Source organism: Pristis pectinata, chromosome 27 (genome assembly GCF_009764475.1).
Source record: "Pristis pectinata isolate sPriPec2 chromosome 27, sPriPec2.1.pri, whole genome shotgun sequence".
NCBI lineage: Eukaryota > Metazoa > Chordata > Chondrichthyes > Rhinopristiformes > Pristidae > Pristis > Pristis pectinata.
The window spans coordinates 19,360,241-19,387,687 of NC_067431.1; the positions used below are offsets into that span (position 1 = coordinate 19,360,241).

General features: G+C 43.2%; 1 protein-coding gene across 3 annotated transcripts in view; it reads right to left on the reverse strand.

The window, feature by feature from the left end:
* Positions 1–27,447, reverse strand: part of LOC127583607 (ubiquitin-associated and SH3 domain-containing protein B-like) — a 140,760-nt gene that overhangs the window by 13,988 nt on the left and 99,325 nt on the right. For 2 of the 3 annotated variants that reach the window (XM_052039734.1, XM_052039736.1), the window contains exons 2-11: positions 24,743–24,796; positions 18,300–18,486; positions 16,077–16,275; positions 14,530–14,699; positions 12,339–12,547; positions 10,171–10,309; positions 8,580–8,700; positions 6,925–7,047; positions 5,156–5,248; positions 3,491–3,635 (exon numbers count right to left, since the gene is read on the reverse strand). In XM_052039734.1, the coding sequence (XP_051895694.1) occupies positions 3,491–3,635; positions 5,156–5,248; positions 6,925–7,047; positions 8,580–8,700; positions 10,171–10,309; positions 12,339–12,547; positions 14,530–14,699; positions 16,077–16,275; positions 18,300–18,486; positions 24,743–24,796 (1,440 nt within the window). The remainder of the gene's footprint in view (positions 1–3,490; positions 3,636–5,155; positions 5,249–6,924; positions 7,048–8,579; positions 8,701–10,170; positions 10,310–12,338; positions 12,548–14,529; positions 14,700–16,076; positions 16,276–18,299; positions 18,487–24,742; positions 24,797–27,447) is intronic. The other variant, XM_052039735.1, reaches the window with a different exon arrangement.

Below are 27,447 nucleotides of genomic sequence, written 5' to 3' on the forward strand. Positions count from 1 at the left end.
TCATCAAGATCTCAGAGCTGTTAGAATCTCAATATAGCTTCACATGTATGCCTCAGCCGCTACACCCATAAAGGTCATGATCACATTCACACTCTGCTTCCAAGCCCCCATTTCACTCGAGGTTGCTGTTATTGCCATTCTCTGTCACTTCTCACAGTTTGCTTCCCCCTGCTGCATTAGGAAAGTCACCCAAATGCTCAAGAGGATTGTTTTTAATGACTAGATGCCTGTGACTAGTGGTGTTCCACAGGAATCAATGCTGGGACCTTTACTGTTTGTAATATACCTAAGTGATTTGAATGTGGATGTAGGTGCCATGAGCATTAAGTTTGCAGATGACAAGAATATCAAGAGTTGTTGACATATAGAGGATAGTCTTAGGCTCCAGGGCATTATCAATGTGATAGTGAAATAGGCCGACAAATGGCAGATGGAGTTTAGTCCCGATAAATGCAAGGAGATTCATTTGAGGCACTAATGAGGCTAGGGCATACATCATGAATTGTAAGGTCCTAGGGAGTATTGAGGAACAGATGGATCTTGATGTGCAAGTCCAAAGATCCTTCAATGTGGCAGCACAGATAGATAACGTGGTTAAGAAGGCACATGGGATATTGGCCTTTGTTAGTCAGGAGATTGAATGCAAGATCAGGGAGGTCATGCTCCAATTTTATAAAACAAATTAGTCAGACCTCAGATGGATTACTGCATGCAGTTCTGATCACCACACTATTGGAAGTATGTAATAGTAGTGGAGAGGGTACAGAGGACATTTGCCAGAATGGTGCCTGGGATGGAGTGCTTTAGTTCTGAGGAGAGACTGGATCTGTTTTCCCTGGAGTGGAGGACATTAAGATTGAGGTATATAAACTTACGAGGCTTAGATAGGATAGACTGATAAGATCTCTTTATTAGTCACATGTACATTGAAACACACAGTGAAATACATCTTTTGCATATCGTGTTCTGGGGACAGCCCGCAAGCGTCGCCGCGCTTCCAGCGCCAACATAGCATGCCCACAACTTCCTAACCTGTACATCTTTGGAATGTCGGAGCACCCGGAGGAAACCCATGCAGTCATGGGGAGAACATACGAACTCCTTACAGACAGCAGCGGGAATTGAACCCAGGTCTCTGGCACCATAATAGTGTTATGCTAACCACTACTGTGCCTGCCCATAATGAAGGAATCTTTTCCCCTTAGAGATGAGCAAAACAAAAGGACATAGATTTAGGGCAAGGAGTAAGAGATATAGAGGGAATCTGAGGGGGACCTTTTTCACTGGCGAGTACCTGGAATGCACTGACAGGAGGAGTAGTGGAAGCAAAGTCACTTATGGCATTTAAAATGTGTCTGGACAAGCATTTGAATTACCTAGGTTTTGAAGGCTACAGGAAAAGTGCTGGAAGGTGGCATTAATACAGATGGGTGCCCGCTGGACAGCGTAAACATGGTGGGCTGAATGGCTCCATAAGAGGATTTCACCGACATTTCCTTCACCTCAATGGAGTAGGCAAATTGGCACTTGTCTACACTGCCCCAAACTGCAGGCATTCAGAAACTGTATTCATGTCCTTCCAAGCATCTCCCTAGCAACTGCCTAGCTCTGGTTTCTTAGTCCCCTGTACAAAAAACATTGCTCCTATGGGCTGTCTTCCTCAGAAGGCAGGCTGTCAACCTGCCCAGTTTACTCTGGCACGCCCACCCCACTCCCATCATTGCACCTGACAATGCTGTTCTGTGAATGTCAGGTGAAGTAATTGATCTTGTTGCAACCGTCACACACAGCATTAGGTGATCCACAATACTGTTTTAACACCAAACAAATGGCTTGAGGCAATTGTTAAGTCTGTAATTCCAGTTCTTCAGCCAGAGGAATTTGATTTTCAGCATCTACCCTCTTCTGCTGTAAAAGAATTTTATACATTTCAATGAGACCATCTCTCGCTTTCAAAACCATGTCAGTGCCTTACCTATTTTCTCATTATCCAGCAACAGTAAAATGTGTTCCGATGTGAAGTTTCAGGAAGTTTTTCCCCATCCCTTGTCATCATTGCTCCTACAACCACCATCCTCATATTTACTGCTAGTTTGTCTCATGACCGTCTGTTTGTGCACAGAGTTCTGAAGTACTTTCGATTTTGTGAAGCTTTCTCCCTCCCCACCGCCCCACCACCCTCCAATATTTCCAACAAGAGATGGGCAAGTCTGTATGTGTTTCTTACCTAATCCTTGCAAAGTAATTGAATGAAGATAATTTCTATGGAAGATAGTGTTCACCTGTGTTTTTGTTAAAGTGGATTCAATCCATTAACTTCACTTCAACATCTATTTTAGAGAGTGAAAAATCTGCAGTTCTGTAGCACCTTTTACATGATCCTTTCAAAAAGCCCAAAAACACTTTCTAGCCAATAGTGGTTTTGAAGAGTTGTTATTTCTCTAATATAAAACACATAGCAGCCAAGTTGTGCATGCTAAAATCCCACAAATAAAATGGGACAACTGACCAGATGATCAGTTTTAGAAATTTTGATTGGGAGATAGATACAGGTCGGGATACCCAGAACAAGGGCTGCTTTTCTTTGAAATAATATCATGGGATATCTTTTTAATCTCTCCTTGATAATGAGCAGATATAATCTTAGTTTAACGGTACATCTGAGAGTTCAGAGAGCTCCTACTATTGTGAAATAGTAATTTTAAATGAAAAGATGGCTGTGTTCTTTTTACATGCTAAATAATATAAAATATTGAACAGTAACCATGGAGAAACAGACTGTTCCATCCTACTTTTGTTGTGATGTTTTTACTCCTTATTAGCCTCCAAAATGCACCCCTCTTTTGTATCTTTCCTTCACTTCTCCCTTGTTTCATCTCATCTTCCATAATTGCATCAATGCTCGTGGCTACAACTATTCCATGTAGCAGCCAGATTCACGTCATCAAAATGGCATTAAAAATTCTTGCTTTGATTTGTTAACAGGGATTTTCATATGTTCCCTTGAACCACACTGAACCATGAATAGAAATTACTATTCCACATCCATCGAAGACCGCTATCTTAGTATCCCCCATCCCTCACCCGAGGGAAACTGACTTGCCCTCCCTCATTCCTACCACCAGCAGCACACCACGGCTGTAGTGTGTACAGTTTACAAAATTCACCTCCCAGTCCACAGTCCTGGTTACTTTGTGTTGTGGTTTTCAGTTGTAGATTGAGGGGAATGACCTAGTCATATTACACACAATATAAAAGTTAACAACTTTGATCTCCTGAGCCTACTATATGATTGATACCCTAACATACAAGAGCCCGAATAACCATTTTCTGCATGGCATACTTGTACACCCATACCATTCAGGCTTTCAAGGGATTTAAATACTTCCCATATGTTGGTTCAAGAACAATCTACTTGACCCATACAATGGGGAGTGTTCTCTCTTCCAAATATCAGCATTTGGTCATTGTTTTATACGCCAATTCCTACTTGTAGGTTGTGTCAGTCCCCAGATTTGCTGCTGCCAGCTCCTCTGCCGTCATCCATGCTGGTAATGTGTTTCCCGAAACCCACTTTGTCCACTCGAACAGTCCGGGCTCCACCCGAACTTTTATCTGGTTTTCCTGTTGAAGTCCTGTGAACGAAACAATATAGCAACACCAACTTAGTGACTCATTCAGCACGAGGAACATCTCCAAATCAGACACATTAAACACATCCAAGGTCAGCATGACTAGTGTGTTTATAATGACCCACATAAAAAAGTTGGGAAGTGCTTATGAGCAGAGGGGGAGAGGAGATGGAAAATAATGAAAGATGAGAAAAGAATGGGGGAGGAAACATGGATCTTCCAAGCAATACTCTAGTATCACTGCTTCATAAAGAACTCCTGCCCTCCCCAAGATAGCATCACCAATTTTGGATGGGAGGAAAGGGAAATGAGCAGAAGGCAGGGAGCCACTTTGACTAATATGATAGACAAAGAAAGAAACAGGAAAAAAAGACTAGCTGATCCATCAAGTGTATTGCACATCACATTATCCCAACCTGCTGCATCCCTCAATCATTTAAATTCCTCAAAGAGTTTTCAAAAATCTGTGGATATGGACACCATTTTGTCAGCCATTTTTAGAGGAGAAGCAAGTGCTGGGATACTGACATACAAAGATATGAATTAGGAACAGGACATTTGTTTCCTCAAGCCTGCTCCACCACTCAGTAGGATCATGGATGATGACTTCAATTCCATTATCCTGCCTCCTTCCAGTAACCTTTCACACCTGAGCTCATCAAGAATCTAACTGCACCTTAAAAATTTTCAAAGGCTTCTTCCACCATCCTTGAGAAGAGAGCTTCAAAAAAAAACTCAACCCTCTGAGAAAATATCGTGCCTCATTTTTGTTTTAAATGGTCGACCCCTTATTTTAAACAGTGGCCCCAAGTTCTAGGTTCTCCCACAGGAGGAAAAATCCTGTCCACATCCACCCTGCTCAAGACACCCAGAATCTTGTTTCAATCAAGACAGCTTTCCCTCTCAACAAGAATAACTGCAAAACATATTGCTGAGCAAGTAGCCTTTTTAAAAGAATTCTTCACAAACCACTGAAAACAAGCTCATAAATGAGATTACAGAAAAGTTTTTTGGTGAAACCAGGATTACTTTCCAATAAAACAAAAATGAGTAGAGGATAGTTAAATAATATAAAGGAGGTGTGCGCAATCAATTCCAGTGACTTAATGTTGTGGATCCCAGTTGTTGACTGACAGGACCCAGTCACCTCCATTCCAGCCAGTACATGAAACCTGAAATAACATCTTTAGTGAACTTTAGAAAACTGAAATATTCTCCAATTCTGAAGACAATCGAGCAAGTTTCAGGAAAAGTGTGTGGCTGAGATCACCAGTTAATGATGACCAGTCAAGTGCATAAAATGAGGGATATCTATTGTGAAAAATGAGGGAGAAAGCTACACAAGCAAAGGGAAGGGAATTGAAGGGTTCGGGGGACTGTGGGTGAAAATCTGACAGGCTAGTAAAGACAAAAGCCTTGGTGCAGAGAGCAGGAGGAAACACAGTGAGACATCTGGAAAGGAGTTGGAAGCTGTGTAATGGGAGGCAAGCAGTGGATTCGTTAACATAGGTAGACATCCTTACCTCTTAGTATGTTGAATGCAGTCTGCACGCAGCGAAGCGAGGGTGAACAGTACACGTAGTCAATGATGGATTTACTCTCCAGCAGAGCCTCACCTGCAAGTCACACACAACAATCAGATTCATCTTCCAACATACTCTTCGGGTAAAGCAACCCCTTCCTTCAGCTTCCTCCTCAAAAGTTATGAAGAGGTTATAGATCTGTGCCCTAATTATTAGCATTGATTACAAATTTCCTGCCTGACACCTCTTGAAATAAGTCAAGTCCTGAATATTTTCAATCCAGTTCTCCTTGGATGAATCTTCCACCTCCCTAGCCTGGGTGGTTCACAGAATCATGGAATTATACAACCAAACCATTCAGCCCATATACCTGAAAATTTGGTCAATTCTGTGTTGTGTTCATCTTACAATAAATGGAGTAACCACAATAAACAGAGACTTCAAAAGCTTGCATCAGAAGTTAGACCACTGTTTTAATTCCAGCCTGATGTCTCCTTCTGACCACCTTCCTTTGTATCCTGCATCAGGTGTTAAGCTTTATTAGGTTAAGCTTGGTCCTCATCTTTGAAGTGACCGGATTGGGTTTAGCATGCTTCACTTATGATTGGATAGAAACCAGGCCTTTTTCACCACCAGAAGATGGAATTCCAGCTTTCTATCCAAACATAAGCCAGGCACGCTAAACCCAATCCAGTCACTTCAAAGATGAGGAGCAAGCTTAACCTAATGATGCCTTTGCATCAGTCATCCCTGGAAATTAAGGAAAATTCAATGTGCAAATGTCACATTACTAATGTTAAGTTATAAAAATAAAACTCAACTCATTAATAGTAAAGAGATGGAAAGCCAGATAGTACTAGTGATCCTAAAAGATTATTGCATCCGCCGTTCACAGTGGGGGGGGGTGGGGGGAGCGGGGAAGAGAGACTATTCAGCCCCTGGAGCCGACTTCACCATTCAATCAGTTGAAATGGGAGTACCATCACCAGTTGACCAGTTGGACTGCAGCTGTTCCAAACACTAGCTCATTACCACCACCTTCTAAAGGGCAATTAATGATGTACATTAAATGACAACCACAAAAGCAATGTCCCCTCATGAAAGAATACAAAACCAAATCAAGCTGCAAATTTGTGCTTTCCATTTTTGTTTCCATTTTACATATACATTTAAACCCACAAAATAATCCACAGTGTTACATGAATATAATGGTCATTTCAGATCTGTGGCAGAATTCCAGTTTCCAACCCACCCTCCATATTACCTGATACCCTTAAATAACCAAACCCTGCAACCTCAATCGAGAACTCCATCTCCCAGGATCCAGAGCCAGATTCCTAGACTTCCACCTCAGTGTGAAGAAGTCACTGGCTTCCTTCCTGAATGGCCAGCTCTCAGTTTCGGTTTGTGCTCCCTTCATGAATATGGTTTCTCTATATTCAACCATCAAATCCTATTGCCATTAAAACACCTCAAACAGACCAATCCTTGACCAAACTCTCCCAGTCCAGATATCAGTCAAGTAAATCGGACCTTCTCCCACACCAAGTTTTGATGTGGTGCACAAAACTGAACACAGCTCTCCAGTTGAGGCGTCTCACCGAAGGCTCTGTGCAACTGAGGAACAACTTCCTTTCCCTTTGCAATCTGATCTATGGGCCCAAACCAAGGACTGATATGAATGTGACACAAGAGCTCCAAACTGCCTCAAGGAGAGGAACAAGATGCACAACAAACCACAAGATGACTACAAATTAGCATTAACTTACCAACAAGCCTGGCCTGTGTGCAGCCAAACACAGTGATGGGAGCATCCTTCTCATAGTCCTTGTAGCCACCACTTCTCTGAGGTAAAGCTGGGGGCATGTTCAAATTGGAACGTATGTAATTACCTATTTCAAGAGTAAATGTCAGCAGATTAACCCTCAGAAAAATGTTTGAGCAAAACCCTTGCAGCTAAAATGAAATTTGGAATGAGCACATTCACTCTGGAGGGATTAGCATTTCATTTGTCTTAAATTGCCAGCAGCAGGTCAGAGCCTTCAGTAAGTGAAATCAATCAACAGCTAAATAGGACAGTTTCAAAATGCCAACTGGTGCCTTCAAGGGAGAAAGTACCGAGATGAAATGTACCACGACGTACTACAGCAATGTGTCAAAAAATATGTCTTAAGGGAGCAATTGCATCTCTCAGAGTTGCCACCCTATAAGTCCAACAGTCTTCTGTCTACAACATACCTCAGTGAAGTCCAGAAGCTACTGTATTTGTGCAGTCTTTGGTTTGACAAGGGTGTAGATACAATGTTAGAAATGCCTTTCCTATTATCTGTGCAGTGACAGCAATGGGAGCCCATAAAAGTTAACCAGCTGCCAGGTCCCTGAGGAGGTTCAGCTAAAAGGCAAAATGAAAGCTCTCAGGCCACACAGTACCAGCTCAAGGAGTGTAAGTCATGAAGTTTCTCATTCCTTATCACTACCAGTTAGCTCTTGCAGGAAAATGAGTGGCTACAGGACTTGGATAGGCAGGTATTCTAAACATCGGCCCAACAACCTGAGGGACTAGGTATTCCTACATGATTAAGGTAACAGAAACTCATTGAACCATACTCCCAAGAGACTACAAAAGATCTGCATTTTTCTAACACCTTTTTCAACCTCAGGAAGTTGGAAAGAATTTCCAGTCAATGAAATATTCAAAGTACAGTCCCTACTGTAATGTAGGAGATTTGCCAACAGCAAACTCCCACTAATAGCGATGAAACAATGAAGAGATCAACTTAGTCTGGAGATAAAATTGGCCAGGACACTGCTGTCCTTTTGAAGATCGTCACTGGATCTTTTTTCAGAAGTTTATAAGATTATGAGAGGCATAGAAAGACAGCTGGTATCTTTGTCCCAGGATCGGAATGTCTAATACTAGAGGGCATGCATTTAAGGTGAGGGGGGTAAGTTCAAAGTCAAAGGAGACATGCGGGACAAGTTTTTTTGTGGTGGGTGCCTGGAATGTGCTGCCAGGGGTGGTGGTGGAGGCAAATATGATGGCGGCTTTTAAGAGGCTCCTAGATAGGCACACGGATGTGCAGAAAATGCAGGGATATGGACATTGTGTAGGCCGAAGGAATTAGTTTAATTAAGCATATAATTACTAGTTTAATTAGTTCAGCACAACATTGTGGGCCAAAGGGCCTGTTCCTGTGCTGTACTGTTGTATGTTCACATCCACCCATGCAGCAAAAGAGCCTTGGTTTGACCTAAAAGAGGACACTCTGACGGTGCAACACTCAGTACTGTACGAAAGAATGTCAACTTAGGTGGTATATTCGAAGTGAAGGAGGGTTGTGAAACACAGCAGTACATGCTCTTCCTCAAATTAAATCAAGCAAATGGAAACAAATGCTTCCTGTAACCAGGGACACGTACAAACCTTTTGAATCGAAGCATTGAGAGAGCCAATGTTTCCCGAAAACCACATCCATCCTCTCTCCATGCCGGCAAATGTACAGATCCCGTTTCTGTGGACCGCACCGGGAGTTCTTAGACAGCATCTGTGACAACACGAAGCAAATGACCACTTCCCAATGACAAGGCAACCAAGGGAAAAAAGAACAGCAAGAACAAATAGGTATTTTCCATCTGGGACCTCTTTCAATGCAGACTTTCCCAATTGTTTGCTTGTGGATTGACCAGTTAAGATAAGATGTTCAAATGAAATAACATTAGCCCTCAGCACTTTAACATTCCCTATCACAAGGCCTTGGGTGCAATCCATTAGGGAATACTTTGGTAGCAAGGTCAGTAGATTAAGGTAATGTTCCATAAAGCATTTCCCATCAATTGTGTCCTGGTAATCCTGGAAGGACTCCAAAACTAACAATGGGCAGCATGTCCAGGTGAATAATTGGACCTGCTTACTTTACACCCTGCACTGCCCACTGGAACCCAAGTGGATGCCAATTACCCACTCCAATCATTGTTCAGCTGCCAAAGTGCAGAGGAGAATTAGTGTGTACAAATGCTTTAAGCGGCCTCCCTCAGAAGTGAGCTAGGTTAGTGCCACTGCTTTCTGGGCCTGGAAAGCACCTTGACCCACCCCTGCAACATTTGGACAACACTTTTCCCACATTTCTGATTCCCCATGGATTTATAGAGTCTGGGGAGGGAATGGGAGTGTTCAAACCACATAACAGAAATTTGTAATCCTTTTGCATTTAATTTGCTTGTTGTTTTTTCTGGGGGGGGGGGGGGGAAGATTTTTAAAATTGTAACAATAGCACCACCACCTAGCAGCCAACATCACCATTTTCATTAACATGGCAGGGAGTTCCAGGAATCCACACTCTGGCCCCTTCTGGGAAACTTTGGAAGATGACAGGGTTTTGACCATCATGCGTTGCCTGGTATTATCCAGCAGGTGGCACACTTTGCACATTTGGTGTCAAGGAATAGCGGCCTCTGGCAAAGGAAACCCCACACAGCCAGCTGTTGTCGACCTGCTTCCAATCGCTCTCCTGCAGTGCTTGTGGTGGATGAGAGTGTAGTTTAGCATCACACTTTGGGAGGAATGCTAACTAGTTGCAGAGGAGATTTATTAGAATGGTGCTGCAAAAGCTGGATTTGTTGTCCTTTTTAAAAGGGAAAATTAAGAAATCTAAACAGATTTGTTAGCAGAGCCAAGAGGATAGACAAATGAGAGAGGTTCCACCCATAGACTGGAGAGCTAAGTTGATCAGCAAGGGAATCTGACAGGAGACTCAGAAGTTTCTTTTTAATGAGTGATGAGGTGGAATATATTATACAGATGATAGAAACAAATACAGTAGCAACATTCCAAAGGCAATAGAACAAGGACTTAAGGAGATAAGTTGCCAAGAGCATGGAGAAATGTAAGAAAGCGGGACCGAGAGCTGGCACAGGTCCAATGGGCTGTAAGCCCATCTTCTGCATTAAATTATTCTGTGACGTCCTCCTTCCTTCAACACTCAGATTGCTTAGTTCCAGTGGAAAGTGCAACTTACCGGCATTGGTTGGCAAATGACATTTGAGGGTAGCGACAGGGCCTCGCCTGGCCCCTGCTCCTCCTGGTTCCTCCTTCGAAGAGCTCCATCACATAAACTGGCACCAGCAGGAACAGTCGCAGTCAGAAACGAGTTAGATCTAAGTAAACATATGGGAGACAAAGTCTTCACATCAGTAAATCACACGAGAGACAGACAGACCTACATTTCTATAGCACATACAGATCCATACAAGGGCACCCCCCCCACCCCCACCAAAGTGTTTCATAACCAGTCATGCACCTTGTAAGTGCAGCTGCTGTTGAAATGGAGGAAATCTGACAGCCAATTGATGCATAGCCAACTCGCTCAAATGGCAATGTGATAATGACCTGCTATTTGTATTGGTGGCAGTAGCAGGGCACCGGTTGGCTCAGCTGTTAACTTAAAACCCAACGAATCTGAGCCAGCTAGAGCCAATTCAAATCCAATCCAAGCTCAAGTACTTGCACATTTTTTTCCAGACCCAACATGACCATCTCAAATATGCAATTAATCTGGCTGAGGATGAAACAACAAATACGGATCAAGAATGGAGTAATAGTGAGAAAATCATCCTGACCTGGATAATCGGAGGAGCCATAAATAGTGAAGAAGGTTGTCCAAGGAAACAGAGGGACAAAGATCAGCTGGAAAGTTGGGCAGAGCAGTGGCAGATGGAATTTAATCCAGGCATGAGAGAGGTCATGAATTTTGGGACATCAAATGCTGACAGGACATATACAGTTAATGGCAGGGACCTGAAGAGTGTTGATATCTAGAGAGACCTTGGGGTGCAAGTTCATAGTTCCCTGAAAATGGTGACCAGGTTAGGGTAGTGCAGGCAGCATTTGGCATGCTTACTTTCATAGGCTGAAGCACTGAGTCCAATGTCACGTTGCAGCTGTACAAAACTTTGGTTTGGTCACACTTGGAATACTGTGTGCAGTTCGAGTCACCAAACTACAGGAAGGATATGGTAGTGAGAGAGAGGGCGAGGGAGAGAGCAGAAGAGATTCACCAGGATGTTACCTGGAATAGAGGGCTTTAGTTACATGATGAGATTGGATAGGCTGGGATTGTTCTCACTGGAGGTAGGGGGCTGAGGGATGACTTTATAGAGACTTATAAAGATGATGAGGGGCATAGATAGGACAGGGTCAGCACCCCATTGGACTGTCAGCCTAGAGTTCTGCACTCAGATCTCTGAAGTAGCACTTGAAGCTGCACCCTGTTAATTCAGAGGTGAGAGAGCGACAAACTGAACCACACCAAAGATCATTGCCCCAATTGCCAACATTTATCATGCAATCAATAACACAATTATCAGAATATCTGGTTACTATGACACTGTGGTTTGACGGAACTTCTGACGTTCCTGAGCATAGAAACATCAGTCAATATGCCATATGCAAACATTAACAAATTACTGATGAACTGGAGCTAATGGAAATGTTCCACCCACTTATTGACTGCAATACCAGTTTTCACCAAACAGTGAAGACACATGCTCTTGCAAAGTGCCCTTCAAGATCCCAGGATAACTTAACCTGCTTCATAGCAATGAAGCATTTCTATGTGGTGGTCCTGTTCTAGGAAATCCAACAGTGCATCTCTGTGCACTATAGAAAGGTGACACAGCAAGATTTAATGAACAGCAGAGCTCCAAGAACTAGATAATTTTTTGTAGGAATCTTTACTGAGCTATCAATATCAGCCAACACCCTGGGAAAACAGTCCAATGGGGCACAAAGTAACGCATGAGATGCTGGAGGAGCTCAGCGGGTCAGGCAGCATCAACGGAGGGAAATGGACAGTCAGTGTGTCAGGTTGAGACCCTTCATCTGAACTGCTAGGTTGTTTTGGGCCACATAACCACTTTACAGCCCTCTCAATTTCATGGTCTATCAACATCATTGAAAGTAAAATTGGACAGGGCACAAATGTGCCTCCTGTGGCTGCTAAGAGTTGGTCAAACTTGCACTTTTAAATATCTTTTTCTCACATTGTTTTCCATTTTCCCATCAACCTTGTCTTTAGGCCTCTCCCTGAAGCCTCCATCAATGACATTCTTGGAGAAGGTTGATTTAGTTACTCCTCCTGTTGCCATGAGAAAGGTGATACTACAAAGGCACTCATACACTACTCACCCATGAAAGACCCATGTATCACATTCGTCTGCCTTGGCGATGTAGTTTTCAGGAAGCAGGCCAGAGCAGCCGGTCGCTAGTGAAGTGCCGTAGATCCAACCCTCACTGGTGCTGCTCTGCTCAATTGGCGACATGAATATAAAATCTCCTTGCACCAGTTCCAGCTCATCATCATTCTGAGGTGTATATGGATACATTACTCGCAGAGTCTGACAAAAAGAGCAGCAGAGAAAAGACTTCAAAATATTATAGTTATACCCTCAAGCCAATCACAGAAAGGAATCCATTGGCAAAAATAATTTAAAACGGTTGTTGACATTTATCCAGACCATAGCCAATTCTAGTCAGCATCTTCCCTCCACAGAAGGTGATATACCCAGTGCTGTATATCAAGTCAGATCATACCCATTTTGGCTGGCAGTTCACAAAACACCTGCCATCCATATCTGTCTTGAGGGTTCATAACTTCCACACCCCACATGTTGCAGTGTGGACATAATACCAGCACATCTGACCTCCCTCACCATCTCAGATTCACACCGGTGATACTTGAATTGTCCCGAGCTTAGGAGCCAAAAACACTTCACATTTGGCCCCTCAGTTTCACACCAGCCTTAATTTGAATGGGATCACTAATTTGCATGAAAAAGATACATGAAGTTTTGACTCTTTTCTTCATATTATATATTTTTTAATTATTTCATGTTCTATATTTATATTTAACTAATTTTTAAACTTTTTTTAATTATGTTCCGTGGGTCAGCTGGTGAATTGGTTCTAAGCCATTGAACTGGAGACAAAGTAGGATTTGATAAATCTCTATGAACTAAAGCAGAATTCAAACCAAAACTGCAGCAAGGCAGGTTGATTTCATCAGACAGAATGCAATAAGTGGAGGAGCATTACAGTAATGCAAGTGACATCCAGAAAATCAACACAGTCACTGAACAATTGAATGGTCTTGAGACATGAATGACACGGACATGGTCTATCATTCTGCTAGGATGTGAAATGTCACTGTTGTATTGTGTTCAGAGACCACGGAAAAGACTTAAGACATCAGCTCTCAGATGTTCATCAATGCAGTCTAGGGGTAGGGCCACAGTTCCTCCTCCTGCGGCTGAGTTGCTGCTTCACTTCATGGGATGGACACTATCTACCTGGATGACAGCGAGGCCTCAAGGAGTGAAAAGGTCACATGCAACCCCTTGACCAGAGTGTGGAGGAAGGGGAGTTGGTTCTGACAGGAGGTATGGGTATTTCATGAATAAATAAGCCATTGAATATCTGAACATTGTTTGTATTTGCATAACTCTCCTCCCCTCCTTGCATTCTTTCTGGTGAAATAATCCTGATTTATTGCTATTTTGGTATGAATTTTGTTCGCTTTAGTTCACAATGACTTATTAAATCCCACTTTGCCTCCAACCCAATGGCACAGTGCCAACTCACCAGCTGACAAAATCCTGTTTGAGATTTGCATCTGATTCTATTTTAGAAGCTTTACAGAAATCCCATTCAAAAGACTTGACAAGTCCAGGCAAATATAACACTTTGAACAGACTAGTGTCATGAACAGGAAATGTAGCAGACATAAAGGCAATTGTGTCCCAGTAACTGCCCCAGGCTCCTGAAACAAACAAACGGCATATGAATTGTAAATCATCCGATTGCTTTTGAAGCAGAATTAGTGGGATTGAACATACCAACAGGAGGTGGATATTATGACCTTGTGCCTTTACCGCCATTCAATCAGATCATTGCTGACTTGTATCTTATCTCCATCTCCTTGCCTTGGTTCCATGATGATGAAAATCAACCTCACTTTTGTAATTTTCAATTCAGTAGAGGAATGAGTTCCAGATTTCTATTGCCCATTGCATGAGGAAGTGCTTCGCAGCCTCATTCCTGATTGGCTGACCTCTAATAGTCATGACCCTCTGTTCTTGTGGACTACCACGTTGAAGTTATTCTGTGGAGTTAGCCTACAGAAAATCAGAGATCTAACTGAAAGACAGAACAAGCTCAACTGATTGATGGTCTCCTTCTGTCCAAGTTTAAGGTGCAAGTATCTCTCCAATGGATTTGCTAAACAATAACAGTCCTTCAACCTTCTGAAGCCATGGAAGTGTTTGTCTACATTGGGATAAACCTGGAGCCTTCCACTCTCACTTTGCTTGAGATTATTTACCTCATGATTAGCAAATCGGATATCTCGGGAATAAACAGCAGCAACCCAGTCACAGCCCAGCTTCAGGTCCACGCCACGAGCTAATTTTTCCAGTGCAGTCAAGTGATTGGGCTGAAAGTGATACGCAAGCGTGACATGGAGCTGCTTCTTGTGGGGTTCCACTCGGACATCTACAGGAGTCAAAGGAGTTACAGAAAACTGGAGTTAATTAACAAGTGAGTTGAAGGGGATGACTCAGATAGAACACTACAGCACAGTACAGGCCCTTCGGCCCATGATGTTGTGCCGACATTTTATCCTGCTCTAAGCTCTATCTAACCCTTCCCTCCCACATAGCCCTCCATTTCTCTATCATTCAAGTGGCTATCTAAGAGTCTCTTAAATGTCCCTCATGTATCTGCCCCCACAACCTCTGCAGGCAGTGCGTTCCACGCACCCACCACTCTCTGTGTAAAAAAACTTACTCCTGTCATCCCCCTTATACCTTCCTCCAATCACCTTAAAATTATGCCCCCTCATGTTAGCCATAGGAATGAGGGAATAGGAGCAACAGAGATAATAGACTTCTAAATTATGCCTTTTGTTTTACAAAGCAGACCACCTCAAAATCTCCACTTTCAATCATGGTTCAAGTTAGTTCATTTTCCCAGTGTCACGGTCAGACAGCTCAACCAAGTAAACATGAGAGGGGCCATAATTTTCCACCACATAAGAAAAGGTCCAATGCCCAGTTTACAGTCAGACCCATTCCAGAATCAAGAGGCCCAGTGAATAGCTCACTGTTAGCACCACCCCAGGGGCAAGGGGCCCAGTAATTCTCTCTCTCCCGACCCCAAGACTCAGTGGCCAATTTTCCGTTACATTTTGTGCGGAATGCAGAACTCCGCACATGTGTAACCGTGCAGCAGACCATTCAGCCCTTCAGGCCAGTTCTACATTCAATGAGCTCATGCTGCTCTGTCCCCCAATTCCACTTGGTTAGTACCACTGGCTGGCAAAACACTCATCTTTTAGCACCATGTACATCAGTAAGTGTATAACCAGGAAGTCAGAAGGGAGAAGAACAGAAGTTTCACATATTAGATCATCCCAAAATAGTTTACAGCCAATGATGTACCTTTGAAAAATGCAGTTGCTATTGTGGTGTAGGAGCTGCAGCAAGGAATTTAAACACAACAATAGTATCTGAGGACTGGTTGGTTAAGAGGCAAGTACTGGCCAAAGACACTAGGCAGAACCCCCACCGAAACTTCTCTCAGACATTGCCACAAGATCTTTTATCCCCTGTGAGAAGTCGGATTGGGCCTGGTCAGGTGATTTATTCCCGGTCATGTGATTTATTCCGTGAAGTGGTACTGAAGCCCTCAATCTCCTCACAGAGTAGTGAGAGTGCACACAGCCCACCACCTGCAGGACAGATAATTCTGTTTACTTGTATTACCCACAACACCCCCCATCCCAACTCCCAGATCCCACCTGCTGAAACCATAAAGTTTATTACTATTGAGGAGGTTAAGTTTAACATCACTGTTAATATGATTTCCCACCTGCTTTACTCGTAGCCTCTGATGCAAAATCTGCAGCAAATTTCTTGATGATTTCTGCACTCTCCTCCTCCACAAAGAGACCAATAAAGTTTGACGAAGTGTACAGCTCGAGGGGAAGGGGGAGCGGGAAGGTCTCTTTCCACCGGTTCACCGTGTTCTGCAAGGCTTCACAGAGACCTTCCACTTTGCTGTCCTCGCACTGAAACAAAAATGATCCCAGTACAGTCAATTACAGTCACCATCAGATACCAGGCAGGCAACATCAGGCAAGTGACATGGGATCCGGCAATACATGAAGCCCAATGCTTTAGAACCCAGTAACATCTCAAGCCCAGGGAGCCACAGGACTCTGTATCACACCACTCCCTAGAGTGCTTCATGGCCCAGTTTCAGATTACTTCCCACAATGCTACAAGACCCAGTATCAGGCCACTCCATCCAATGTCATTTTTTTTTAATTCATTTCTTTTAAAGAATGCAGGTATTGCTAGCGAGCCACATTTACTGTCCATTCAGGACTGAGAAGGTGATGGTGACTTGACATCTTGAACAACTGTAGTCTTGCTGGTGAAGGTGTTCCCACAGTGCTGTTGGCAAACGAGGTCCAGGATCTGGAACCAGTGCAAATGAAGGACAGGCAATACATTTCCAAGATGGGAACATTGAGCTTGATGGTAGATGTTGCAACTGAGGATATGCTGTTAGGGTAGCCGAGGTGAGGAACTGCAATGCATTTTGTAGGTGGTGCACATTGCAGCTACAGTGATCCAGTAGAGGGGAATGAACGTTTATTATGATGGATGACTGTCAAACAAGAGGCTGTTTAGTCGTGGATGGTGTCAAGTCCCCTGTGTCATTGGAGCGGTGCTCATCCAGGTTAATAGAGAGTATTCCATCATATCGTTATTTCACTGTGTGTTTCCATGTACATGTGATTAATAAAGATATCTTATCTTCTGCCTTGTAGATGGTGGAATGGCTCTGGGATGTCAAGTTGTGAGTCAATCACTGGAGGCTACCCAGCTTCTGCTGCTCTTGTAGACACAGTATTCATGTGACAGTTCCAGCTGATTTTCTGGTCAACATTGAGCCCAGGATGTCGATGGGGTGGGATCCAGCAATGGTAATGCCAATAAATATTACGGGTAAGTGGCTAGATTCAATAGATTGTGACCACCTGGCACTTTTGTGGTACAAATGTTACCTGCTACTTATCAATCCATGCCCAAATGTTGTCTAGGTGTTACCGCATACAGGAAGGACTGTTCCTTTGCTAAGGAGTTACAAGTGGATTTGAATATCATTCACTCAGTGAAGATACACACTTCTGATGACTGGGATGATTGTCCTCCAACGACCACAACTAACTTCCTTTGTGCAAGGTACAACTCCAGCCACTGGAGTGTTTTCCTCATGAAACCCAGTATCTTCAGTTTTACCTGGGCACCAAGTTCATTCAAATGCACCCTTGTGGTTAAGAACAGTTATTCTCACCTCACCCCTTTGATCCACATTGGGATCAAGGCAATAGTCTGGAGCCAGGTCATCCTGGCAAAACACAAACTGGGCATTGTTGACCAGGTTAAATGCTGCTTAATAACACTATTGATAATGTTTTCTATCCCTCTGCTGATGATGCACAGTAGACTGATTAGGTGACAACGGGCCAGTTGGCATTTGTCTTGCCCTTTTGTGAACAGGATATACCTGGGCAATTTGCGACAGTGTCGGGTAGATGCCGGTGTTGTAACTGTGCGGGAACATTTTTATTGGAGACACAGTAGCACAAGTTTTAGTAATGCAGTCGGGATGTATTCTGGTCCCTTAGAATTGTTCCCAGCCAATTCCTGATATCATATGGAATGGCTCAAACCAGCTGAAGACAGCCAGAGTCTCAGGAGAAAGCAGAGCTGGACTACCCACTTGGTACTTACAGCCGGTCATTCTTCTGAATGCTTCAGCCTTGATTTTAACAGTCATGTGCCAGACCCTGCCATCTACCAAACCAAGTACCGCATCACAACCACAGTGCTACATGATACAGTATTTTATTCCAGTGCTTCAAAACCCAATATCACATGACTGAACTACATCCACACCGTACTACAGGAGCCATTGTCATGCCACTGACCACAGTACTACAGGACCCAGCATCAGACTACCCTCCACTATGGACAGGACCCAGTTTCAGATCAAATCTCCACAAAGATCCCAGGTACTCACCATGAAGAATTGGCAGAGGGTAATGTGAGGGAAGATGTTGTGAGCCTTGTTTTTGCCACAGAGCTGTCGTGATTGATGCCAGTACTCAAAGAGTTTGTTCGCCAAAGGCCCGGTGGGTCGCAGGTACAGAACATATTCTCGAGGAAGCGGGTCATCCAGGAAGGGATCATCCACATGTGAAAACAGCCTAACACGGCAGACAGGAAGGATGGAAGTGAATTTCCCAGCACAAGGAATGGCACATAGCGATCGGCACACTTACCTCCAGTAGCACCAGATTTAATCAAACCCTCAGCATCTTCACGCCAGGTGCTCAGAAGAATTAAAAGCTGCGTCTTCCCTCCTCACTTGATATCCCCTCCCCTGCCTCATCCCACCCCGGCAAAACCAAATGCTGCTGAAACAAATTGAAAACAACAACTGTGTGGGTCCAGGGCTCCAGAGATCTCATTCAAAACTCACCCAGCAGCAAGAGCTGTAAATAAAATGTTTTGCCTCCGCAGTCCTGCTCCACTGCAGAAAACATGCCGATTTACCTACAGGTTGGACTTCTCAACGGAGAGCCTTGCTCAGTGGGTGAGCTATGACCAATGTTCTGTGCATCCCATCCTTGGCCCAAGATATAACTGAGTAGGAGGGGGAGGGTGCACATGGCGGGAATGACCTTCATGCCCAATTATCCCAAGTGACTAATACGTCATAAATCTGGAAGACTCCCATAGAAAAACCTATCGAGGTTGGAGGGATGGACTGACGGGGGTGGGACCAGGGTTAGATGAGAATTTTGATGAAATTTCAAAACTAGATAAATTCTATCAGGGAAGGGTATTAAAATGTGGGTAATTGGAAACAACAATTACTCATGATCCAACTGAATAATGTTGGACAAGATCCCCAAAGAAAGCGTTCTCCTATGTTTGTTGGGGCTGTGTTCAGTATCCTCAATCATCCCAATGGTCATTAAAAAGTCGTTAATGTAGTGTGGGACATGACCAATGTGTTGGTCATTGAGTCAGGATATCGGGTTCCCTATCCTGAACAGTATTGGTGAACCAGTTGGGTTTCAGTGAAAATCCAGCACATGTCGCAGACATTTTCTGAAGCGATTCCTGAAGCTATTGAGATTTATAAATGCCTTTTTCAAGGTGGTATTTAAACTCACCACCTCTGGGCTGTTCATTCTGCCCTCTAACAAGCAAGTGGTGGCACCTTGTACATGGGATCAATTCAAAAGTCAACTTGCAAGACTTGTAGGTATAGCCCAAGAGACCAGCTCTTTGACTTATCTCATTGGTCAGAAGGTGCAGAAATGTGCTCTGGTGGCAAAGTCGAGAACTGAAATTAATGAGGACCTGCACAAAGTAAAAAAAACATCAAGCTGCTGCATTGTCATCAAAGCACTTTTGTCCAATAGGGAGCACAATCCTTACTCATTCTGGGTTAAATGTGGCTCCAGCCCCACAATATTCTAAGTAACCTGGCAAGCCACTCTTATGGAAAGACAACCCACAACATCTGGAAGGATCAGAGAAAACAGCTTCCCAGTTTTGCCACATATTCCTTCAATAATTACTTTTCCAATATAATATGGCACGTCTCCCCCTTAGTTAATTCACACTTCCATGATCATCCCTGGTAACTTTTTCCTCCAAAATACAATGTGGAATGAGTTCCACCCAATTGACCTTATCCAAGGATTATTGCGTCCGGAAGACTGAAATACTGCCCATGTAAAGTGGGACCTTGTTCCTCCTACAAAGTAAGTTAAAATCCCATTACTTTCCTTCTCAGAGTGAGGTAGTAATCTCATTCTCCCTACACACTTTGATGTAGCATTTGCTTTATCTTCAAGCTTTGACCAGCAAAACAATGAAATGGTATCCCAGCTCTGAAACAAGACAGTTTCTGACAGTATCTCTGATCCAGGAACACTAGTTGCAGCAACTTTGAATTGTCTTTGCTACAAGCCTCAATTGTTGTAGTTTTGTTTGTAAATTAGTAACATTTCAATGCAATACAATGCTAGCAACAGTGAACCCCAGTTTCTGTACACTACCTGTGAGTAAGTAACCCTGGGAGTTCTAGAGATGCATTTCAACATATTCCCTTACCTCAATAAATCAACAGAGTTGTACAGCATAGAAACAGGCCCTTCAGTCCACTGCATCTATGCTAACCATCATGCCTATCTATACTAATCCCACTTGCCTGCATCAATTCCATATACCTCTATGCCCTAGCAACACACAAAGCACTGGAGGATCTCAGCAGGTCAGGCAGCATCTGTGAAGAGAAATGAACATCCGACATTTCGGGTCAAGACCTGAAACGTCGACTGTCCATTTCTCTTCACAGATGCTGCCTGACCCGCCGAGTTCCCCCAGTGTTTTGTTTGGTGTTCCAAATTCCAGCATCTGCAGTCTCTTGCATCTCCCTCCATGCCCTGCTCATTCAAGTACCTGTCCAGATGCCTCTTAAATGCTTCTACTGTTCCTGCCTCTACCATACCTTCTGGTATCTCATTTCAAATACCAGCTACTCTGTCTGACAAGTTTACCCTCAGATCCCTTTTAAACCTCCTTCCTCTTACCTTAAACCTATGCCCTCTAGTTTTTGACACCCCTACCACAGGAAACAAATTCTGGCCATCTACCTTCTCATAATTCTTTATACCTATCATATCGCCTCACGGCCTCCTTTGCTCCAGTGACAACAGACCCAGCCTATCCAACCTCTCATTACAACTCAAGCCCTCCAACACGGGCAACATCCTTGTGAACCTTTTCTGCACCCTCTCCAGCTTCATCACATCTTCCCTGTAGTGCAGCAACCAGAACTGTACACATGCAGTCCAAACCAGCATTTTATACAAATGTAACACAGCATCCCAACTCTTGTTCTCAATGCCTCGGCCGATGAAGGCAAGCAAGTCATAAGCCTTATTTACCACCTTGTCTAACCATGTTACCACTTTCAGGTGCTTTACTCCAAGGTCTCTGTTCCACAAAATCCCAGGGCCCTGCTATTCACTGTGCATGTCCTACCCTGGATTACCTTCACAAAATGCATCACTTCGCACTTGTCAGAGTTGAATTCCATCTGCCATTCCCTTTCCCAGTTGATCTATATCGTATTGTAACCTTAGAAAACTTCCTTCACTGTCCACTATGCCACCATGGTGTCATCTACAAACTTGCTAACCATGCCATCTACAGTACATTCTCATCCAAATCATAAATGTACATCACAGCCCACCACTGGTCACAAGCCTCCCATCTGAAAAATAATCCTCCACTACCACCCTCTGCCTCCTTCCTCCAAGCCAATTTTGTATCCAAATGGCTCCCTCACCTTGGACCCTATATGTTCTAACCGTCCAGTCCAGCCTACCATGCGGGACCTTGAAGACCCTGCTAAAGTCCATGTAAACAATTGGACCACCCTGCCTTCGTCAATCCTCTTGGTCACCTCTTCAAAAAAAAAATTTGAGAGACCTGATTTTCCATGCTGACTGTCCCAAATAAGTCTTTCCCTTACCTAATGCAAATAAATCCCCTTCTCTCAGAATCCCTTCCAATAACTTTCCCATCACTGATGTTAGACTCACCAGCCTGCAGTTCCCTGGCTTATTCCTGCTGCCTTTCTTGAATAAAGGCACAACATTAGCTATCCTCCAGTGTTCTGGTACCTCACCTGTAGCTAACAAAGACAAAAATCTCTGCCAGGACCCCAGCAGTCTCCTCCCTTGCTTCCCATAACATCCTAGGATACACCTCCTCAAGACCCAGGGATTTATTCACCTTTATCAATTTCAAGACCTCTTAACACCTCCTTGTCCATAATATTGACATGCTGCAGGATATCACTGTTGCCTCCTGAACTCGCCAGCTTCCACGTCCTTCTCCACTGTAAATACGGACAAGTCATCTTCATTTTAGACACCACCCATTTCCCACGGCTCCACACAAACATTATCACACTGATCCTTAAGAAGACCTGCTCTCTCCCTAACTATCCTTTCACTCTTAATGTACATAGAATCTTTTTAGGGTTCTCCTTTACCTAATTTGCCAGGGATATCTTGTGGCCCCTTTTTGCCATCTTAATTTCCTTCTTAAGCACACTCCTACATCCTTTGTACCGCTCCAGGCACTCACATGATCCTAGCTGTATCTCTCAATTTGGCTACTTGGATTCATAGTGCCCTTAACATACAAGTATCCTAAATGCATTACAGTGAAACGTTGTTAGGACAGGTGACCAAAAGTTTAGTCAGTGAGATAGTATTATATATCTTTGACCATCACTCCTCCTATTTCACCAGTGGTGGTCACTTGTCCAAATACTACAGTCCTGCTCCCTCTCTATCGATGCCAGTCGTAATTTTCGATGCACTCATCCAATTACATCTTTGCTTTTCCATCTTAGACCTGTTGCCTCTGACTGCTGAGGCATGTTTTGTAAACATTTCTTCCTGTAGTTGTTTATTTTTTCCAATTCCATGGCTTTCCCCTTAATTAAGAACAAGGTTGGTGGATAAAAATTCTGGAAAAATCAAACTGTGCACTCAAGTATTTATAAGAAATCTTTAGGGGAAAAAAAATCCCTCAATTATTACCACACGGTTCCCCACTTCACCAGAAACTGACAGTCTTGTTCCCTAGTCTGTGCTGACAAACTGGGGTGGTCTTGGCCCCCACTAGCTAGGGAAGAAGAAAGCTGGAAGGATCCCCATCCCAACTCCAATTCTATCTGAAAAATCTATGTTTAGACATTAGGCAAGATGGGGATTGGGATTGAACTTGTCCAATTCAGATCCAAAGCACCTGTTGATCTTGGTGTCATCCAAGACAAATGCTAACATACCAAAGGACATTTGGTTCGCATGGAACTATGCTTATGGAACAATTGATATCTTTGGGGGAAGTTGTTAGGGCAAAAGGAACCAGTAAACAGAATAATACAGGAAGGTTGCATATTCTTCACATTAGAGCACTTCCCATGTCCTGATCCAAAAGCCATTCTTTCTGAAATCAACACAGCAGTGGAGGATGTTTCAGGGCCTAACGTGGACACAATTTTGAGACTTAAGTCCTCACACAGATTCAACTCCAAATCATTGATGTATTGTACAAGTTCTTAGCCAAGACCTGCATTTAATCCACTTGACAAAGCACTTCATTTACAAAGGTCAATGTGAGTGTTGGTTTTAATTCTAAGAATTCAGAAGGCATGTTACTGTGATAAATAACTTGACAAGCCACAAACTTAAAATTTTGTGAGAACAAGGCAAAAACAGAAATTCAGCACACCAAGAAAAGACTTTCAAGTATCAACCACATAGTCTCATTCTCTCTAATATGACAGCTGCCACCTTAGAGGGAAAGACAGGGAGAGGGAGATGCAAACTCACATGGGCTAACCATACCGGCCACATCCTGCAAGCAAAGATGCAGCAATCAGAGACAGCTAAGGAATCCCCCACCATCCACTCATCCCAGAGTATGACACCAAAGTCAGCAGAGCAGGTAACACTCAGAGCAACTATGGCTGGTCTTGCTAATGCCTCTGCACAACTCCAATCAATAGTGTCAGCAAGAGTCAGACCTGAAACTGCTCACCAGCAATTAAGCAATGGCATCAAATGATTTGTTTCTCCTCTCCATCCTTCTCTATCACTCACTAATGTTTTTATTTTATTTTCAGATACCTGTCCATGCCAAGTTACTGTTTGAAACACCAACAGCTTTCAGAAAAGCTGTTATTGTGAACCCGTAGTCATCCCATCGAGTCCCCATTGCCCCACCAAATGTTAACCCAACATTGAGAGGTTCTCAAGGAAGCACACAGCTGGGGTCACCTATTGTAAGCTCATTAAGGATACGTGCACATTAACCAAGGATCTCAAGCAGATTCTTGACAACTGTTGTGCCGATGTATTACTGAGTTGATGCCTTCACTTAACTCCAGTATCCACAGCTTTCACTGTGAAGGGAATTCCAGGTTTCCACCACAACCCACTTTAGGGAAAAGGTGCTTCCTGATTTCCCTTGAATTACCCAGCTCTGATTTTAAAATCACGTCCCATCTTACTTGCCCCCTCTCACCCCTACACTGGATCATCCCTTAAACACTCTGCACTTGGGGGAAATCACTCCTAATGCTGCATGTTTTGAGGTGCTAAATAAACACACAGTGACATCTCGCCTCTTGTGACAAAGACCCTTGGAATTTATAGGGCTCTTAGGCAGGAAAGCAAATGAACTGTATGGAAATTCATGGTAATGCATTCAACACACATTAATCTAGGTTGGCAATTGAGATTAAGTAGCAATAATCCCTTTGATAAATTAGTAATTTACAAAAGGTGATGAACGCTAAGTGAGCTTTTACTGCAAGAGAAAATAGTTAAGTGCATTTGTAGATATTAATCTGATACCAACCAATCACATGCTGCCTGGACACTCTTCCCGCCTGTAGATGCTAACGCCTTTAGTCTGGAAGAAAAAGATGAAAGAAGAATCGTTAACACACTGGGTTTTAGACGGGCCCATTCGATTGCTCAGTTACTGGCACTCTGCAGTCCTTGTGTTCCACCTAGGGAGATGCAAATCTCTGACACTATGTTCCAACGCTCTTATTATAGTGCTGAGCTACATTGTAGTGCAACCTGCAGTGAACAAAATGGACAGACGTACATGCATACACAAATACCCTCATGCAAAAATGAGTGCTGGGATAATCTGTCCAGTAATCCATACAGTAAACATTGGGACAGTCATACTAATTGAATCAAAAAAAAATCACATCAATCCATTTCACCCCACTCCAACTGTGACTGAGCAATATTCATGTAGCCTCACAACAAGGTCTGATTGCTTAAAATCAACAGCACATCGACCTTTCAAGATTTCAGTATTGATGCAAGGCAGAAATGCAGGTGGTGTATCACATAACTCTATGCAAAAAGAGCTGACCAGTGACCCGTGTGAATTATAACCCACAGGTAGCTGATTATAGAGTATGCAACGCTGCACTCAGTTCAGAAACAGCAGTGGGCGAGGAGGGAACATATTATACACGTCCCAGCTCCCTCTTGATCCTCCTGTATCCTATCAACACTACCTGCTATAACATTATGTTAAATGTGTCTGCCCCTCTTCTGGGAAATGCAACAAATAAACTTAGTTTGGTAATAAGGAAATCCGCTGACAGAATCACTGACTTTCTTTCCCCATCTTCCCAACCCATTCTCTGAGCAGATAATCTGTTCATGCAACAGAGACAAATAGCTGGAGTGGAGAGAGAGAGAAAAAATTGCACTTTCCCCAATCACAATACAGCCCAAGTGCTCTCCAATCAAATACATTTTAAAGTGTAGTCACTGTTGGAATATAGGAACAAATGGCAGCTAGGACATACACAGCAAGATCACTCATATATCAATGACGTAAATGACCTGATATTCTACTTTTGGAAAATGTAGGCCAAGGGTTATAAACTGCCCCATCAGAACAATGCTTTTATTTTTGCTCTGACAGATAGCCCTGGGGACAGTGCAGCACTCCCCTGTATGGGCCTTTTGCTCAAGGATTGTGGTTTGAAGGCAGAATCTTCAGAGGCAGAAACAAAAGTACTAACCCACTGTAGCATCTGAGAGAAAGAAAAAAAAATCAATTGGTACCTAGGCTGCAGGATGCTCAAAGTGTAGTGTGCATCCTGGATCATCCATCTCTGTCACAGCATCCCACAGAGCTAATGATGATTGAAGCACCAAGCTCAGAAACATTAGCATCAATCAATCCAGTCATGACCCATCAGAGGAATCACGACATGCAGTTCAATTGGCCTGTTTTGCAGGAAGCATAGAGACTCAGAGAAATACAGTCCAATCTCATTATGGATTTATTACATTTCAGGGAATACTGGACTTTGTAATTCTGCCCATATACTAACTTGCAGCAGGCTCCCTTCACCCATCAAATATGGCTGACACTAGCTTTCAGTTCAACCTCAGTTTTAAAAATCTCATTCTTGTGTTCAACTCCCTTGTGTCCTTGCCACTTCCCAACCCCTAATATCCTCTAGATTTATTGTACTCCTCCAGTTCCTGTCTGAAGCATCAATGACAATGACTTCACACCTTAACCACCATGACTTCAGCTGCCACCACAGAAGCTCAGGAATTCCCCAAGAAAACCTCTTGGCTTTTCCCATCTCCCTTTCCTTATTTTATGATCCTTAAAACCGATTGAATAAAACAAGCCTCAGTCAACTACCCTCTCACACATAACAAGAGTCTTCATTCATAAGTCAGAGGGTTGGCATCATACAGTTGGTAACTAGAAAGGTCAACTGAATGTTGGGTCTTTGTTGCAAGGGATATGGAGTATAAAGTTATGATACAACTTTACAGGATGCTAGTGAGACAGCACTTGGGAGGACTACATGCAGTTCTGGATAACATCTTAATGAAGTTATACTTGCATTGGAGGCAGCGTAGAGAAGGTTCACTAGGTTGATTACTGGGATGAATGGATTAACACAAGAAGAAAGGTTGACCAGTTTGGGACTATGCTCTTTGGAAGACAGAAGAATGAGAGGTGATATTATTGAAACAGACAAGATTCTGAGGGTGATTGACAAGGTGGATACCAAGGGGATGTTTCTTGAGGTGGAGATTTATAGAATTAGGACTGATCGTTTCAGAGCAAGGCGCTGTCTATTTAAGGACGAGATAAGGAATTTCTTCTTTCGGAATGTCATAACTCTCTGGAATTCCCTACCCCAGAGCACCACGGAGATGGAGTCATTGAATGTGTTCAAGACAGAGACCAACAGACATTTGAACCACAAATGGGTCAACGGGAATGAAGAGCGAGTGGGAAAATGGAGTTGAGATCAAGATTGGATCAGCCATCAGTTTATTCAATGATGGAGCATGTTCAAGGCTCTGAATGGACTATTGCTACTCTTTTTAAAAAAAACATTCTTATGTGGCTGGCTAATTAGTCTTTTTTCAAATATCACACTCCAGAGAATAGGATGCAATTGGCTTGATGCCTCTCTACCCATATCCAATTTTTTTCATTCCTTTCCCCACCAAAAATCAGTTTTTATGGCAGCAACTAAAAAAAGTTAATGTTTT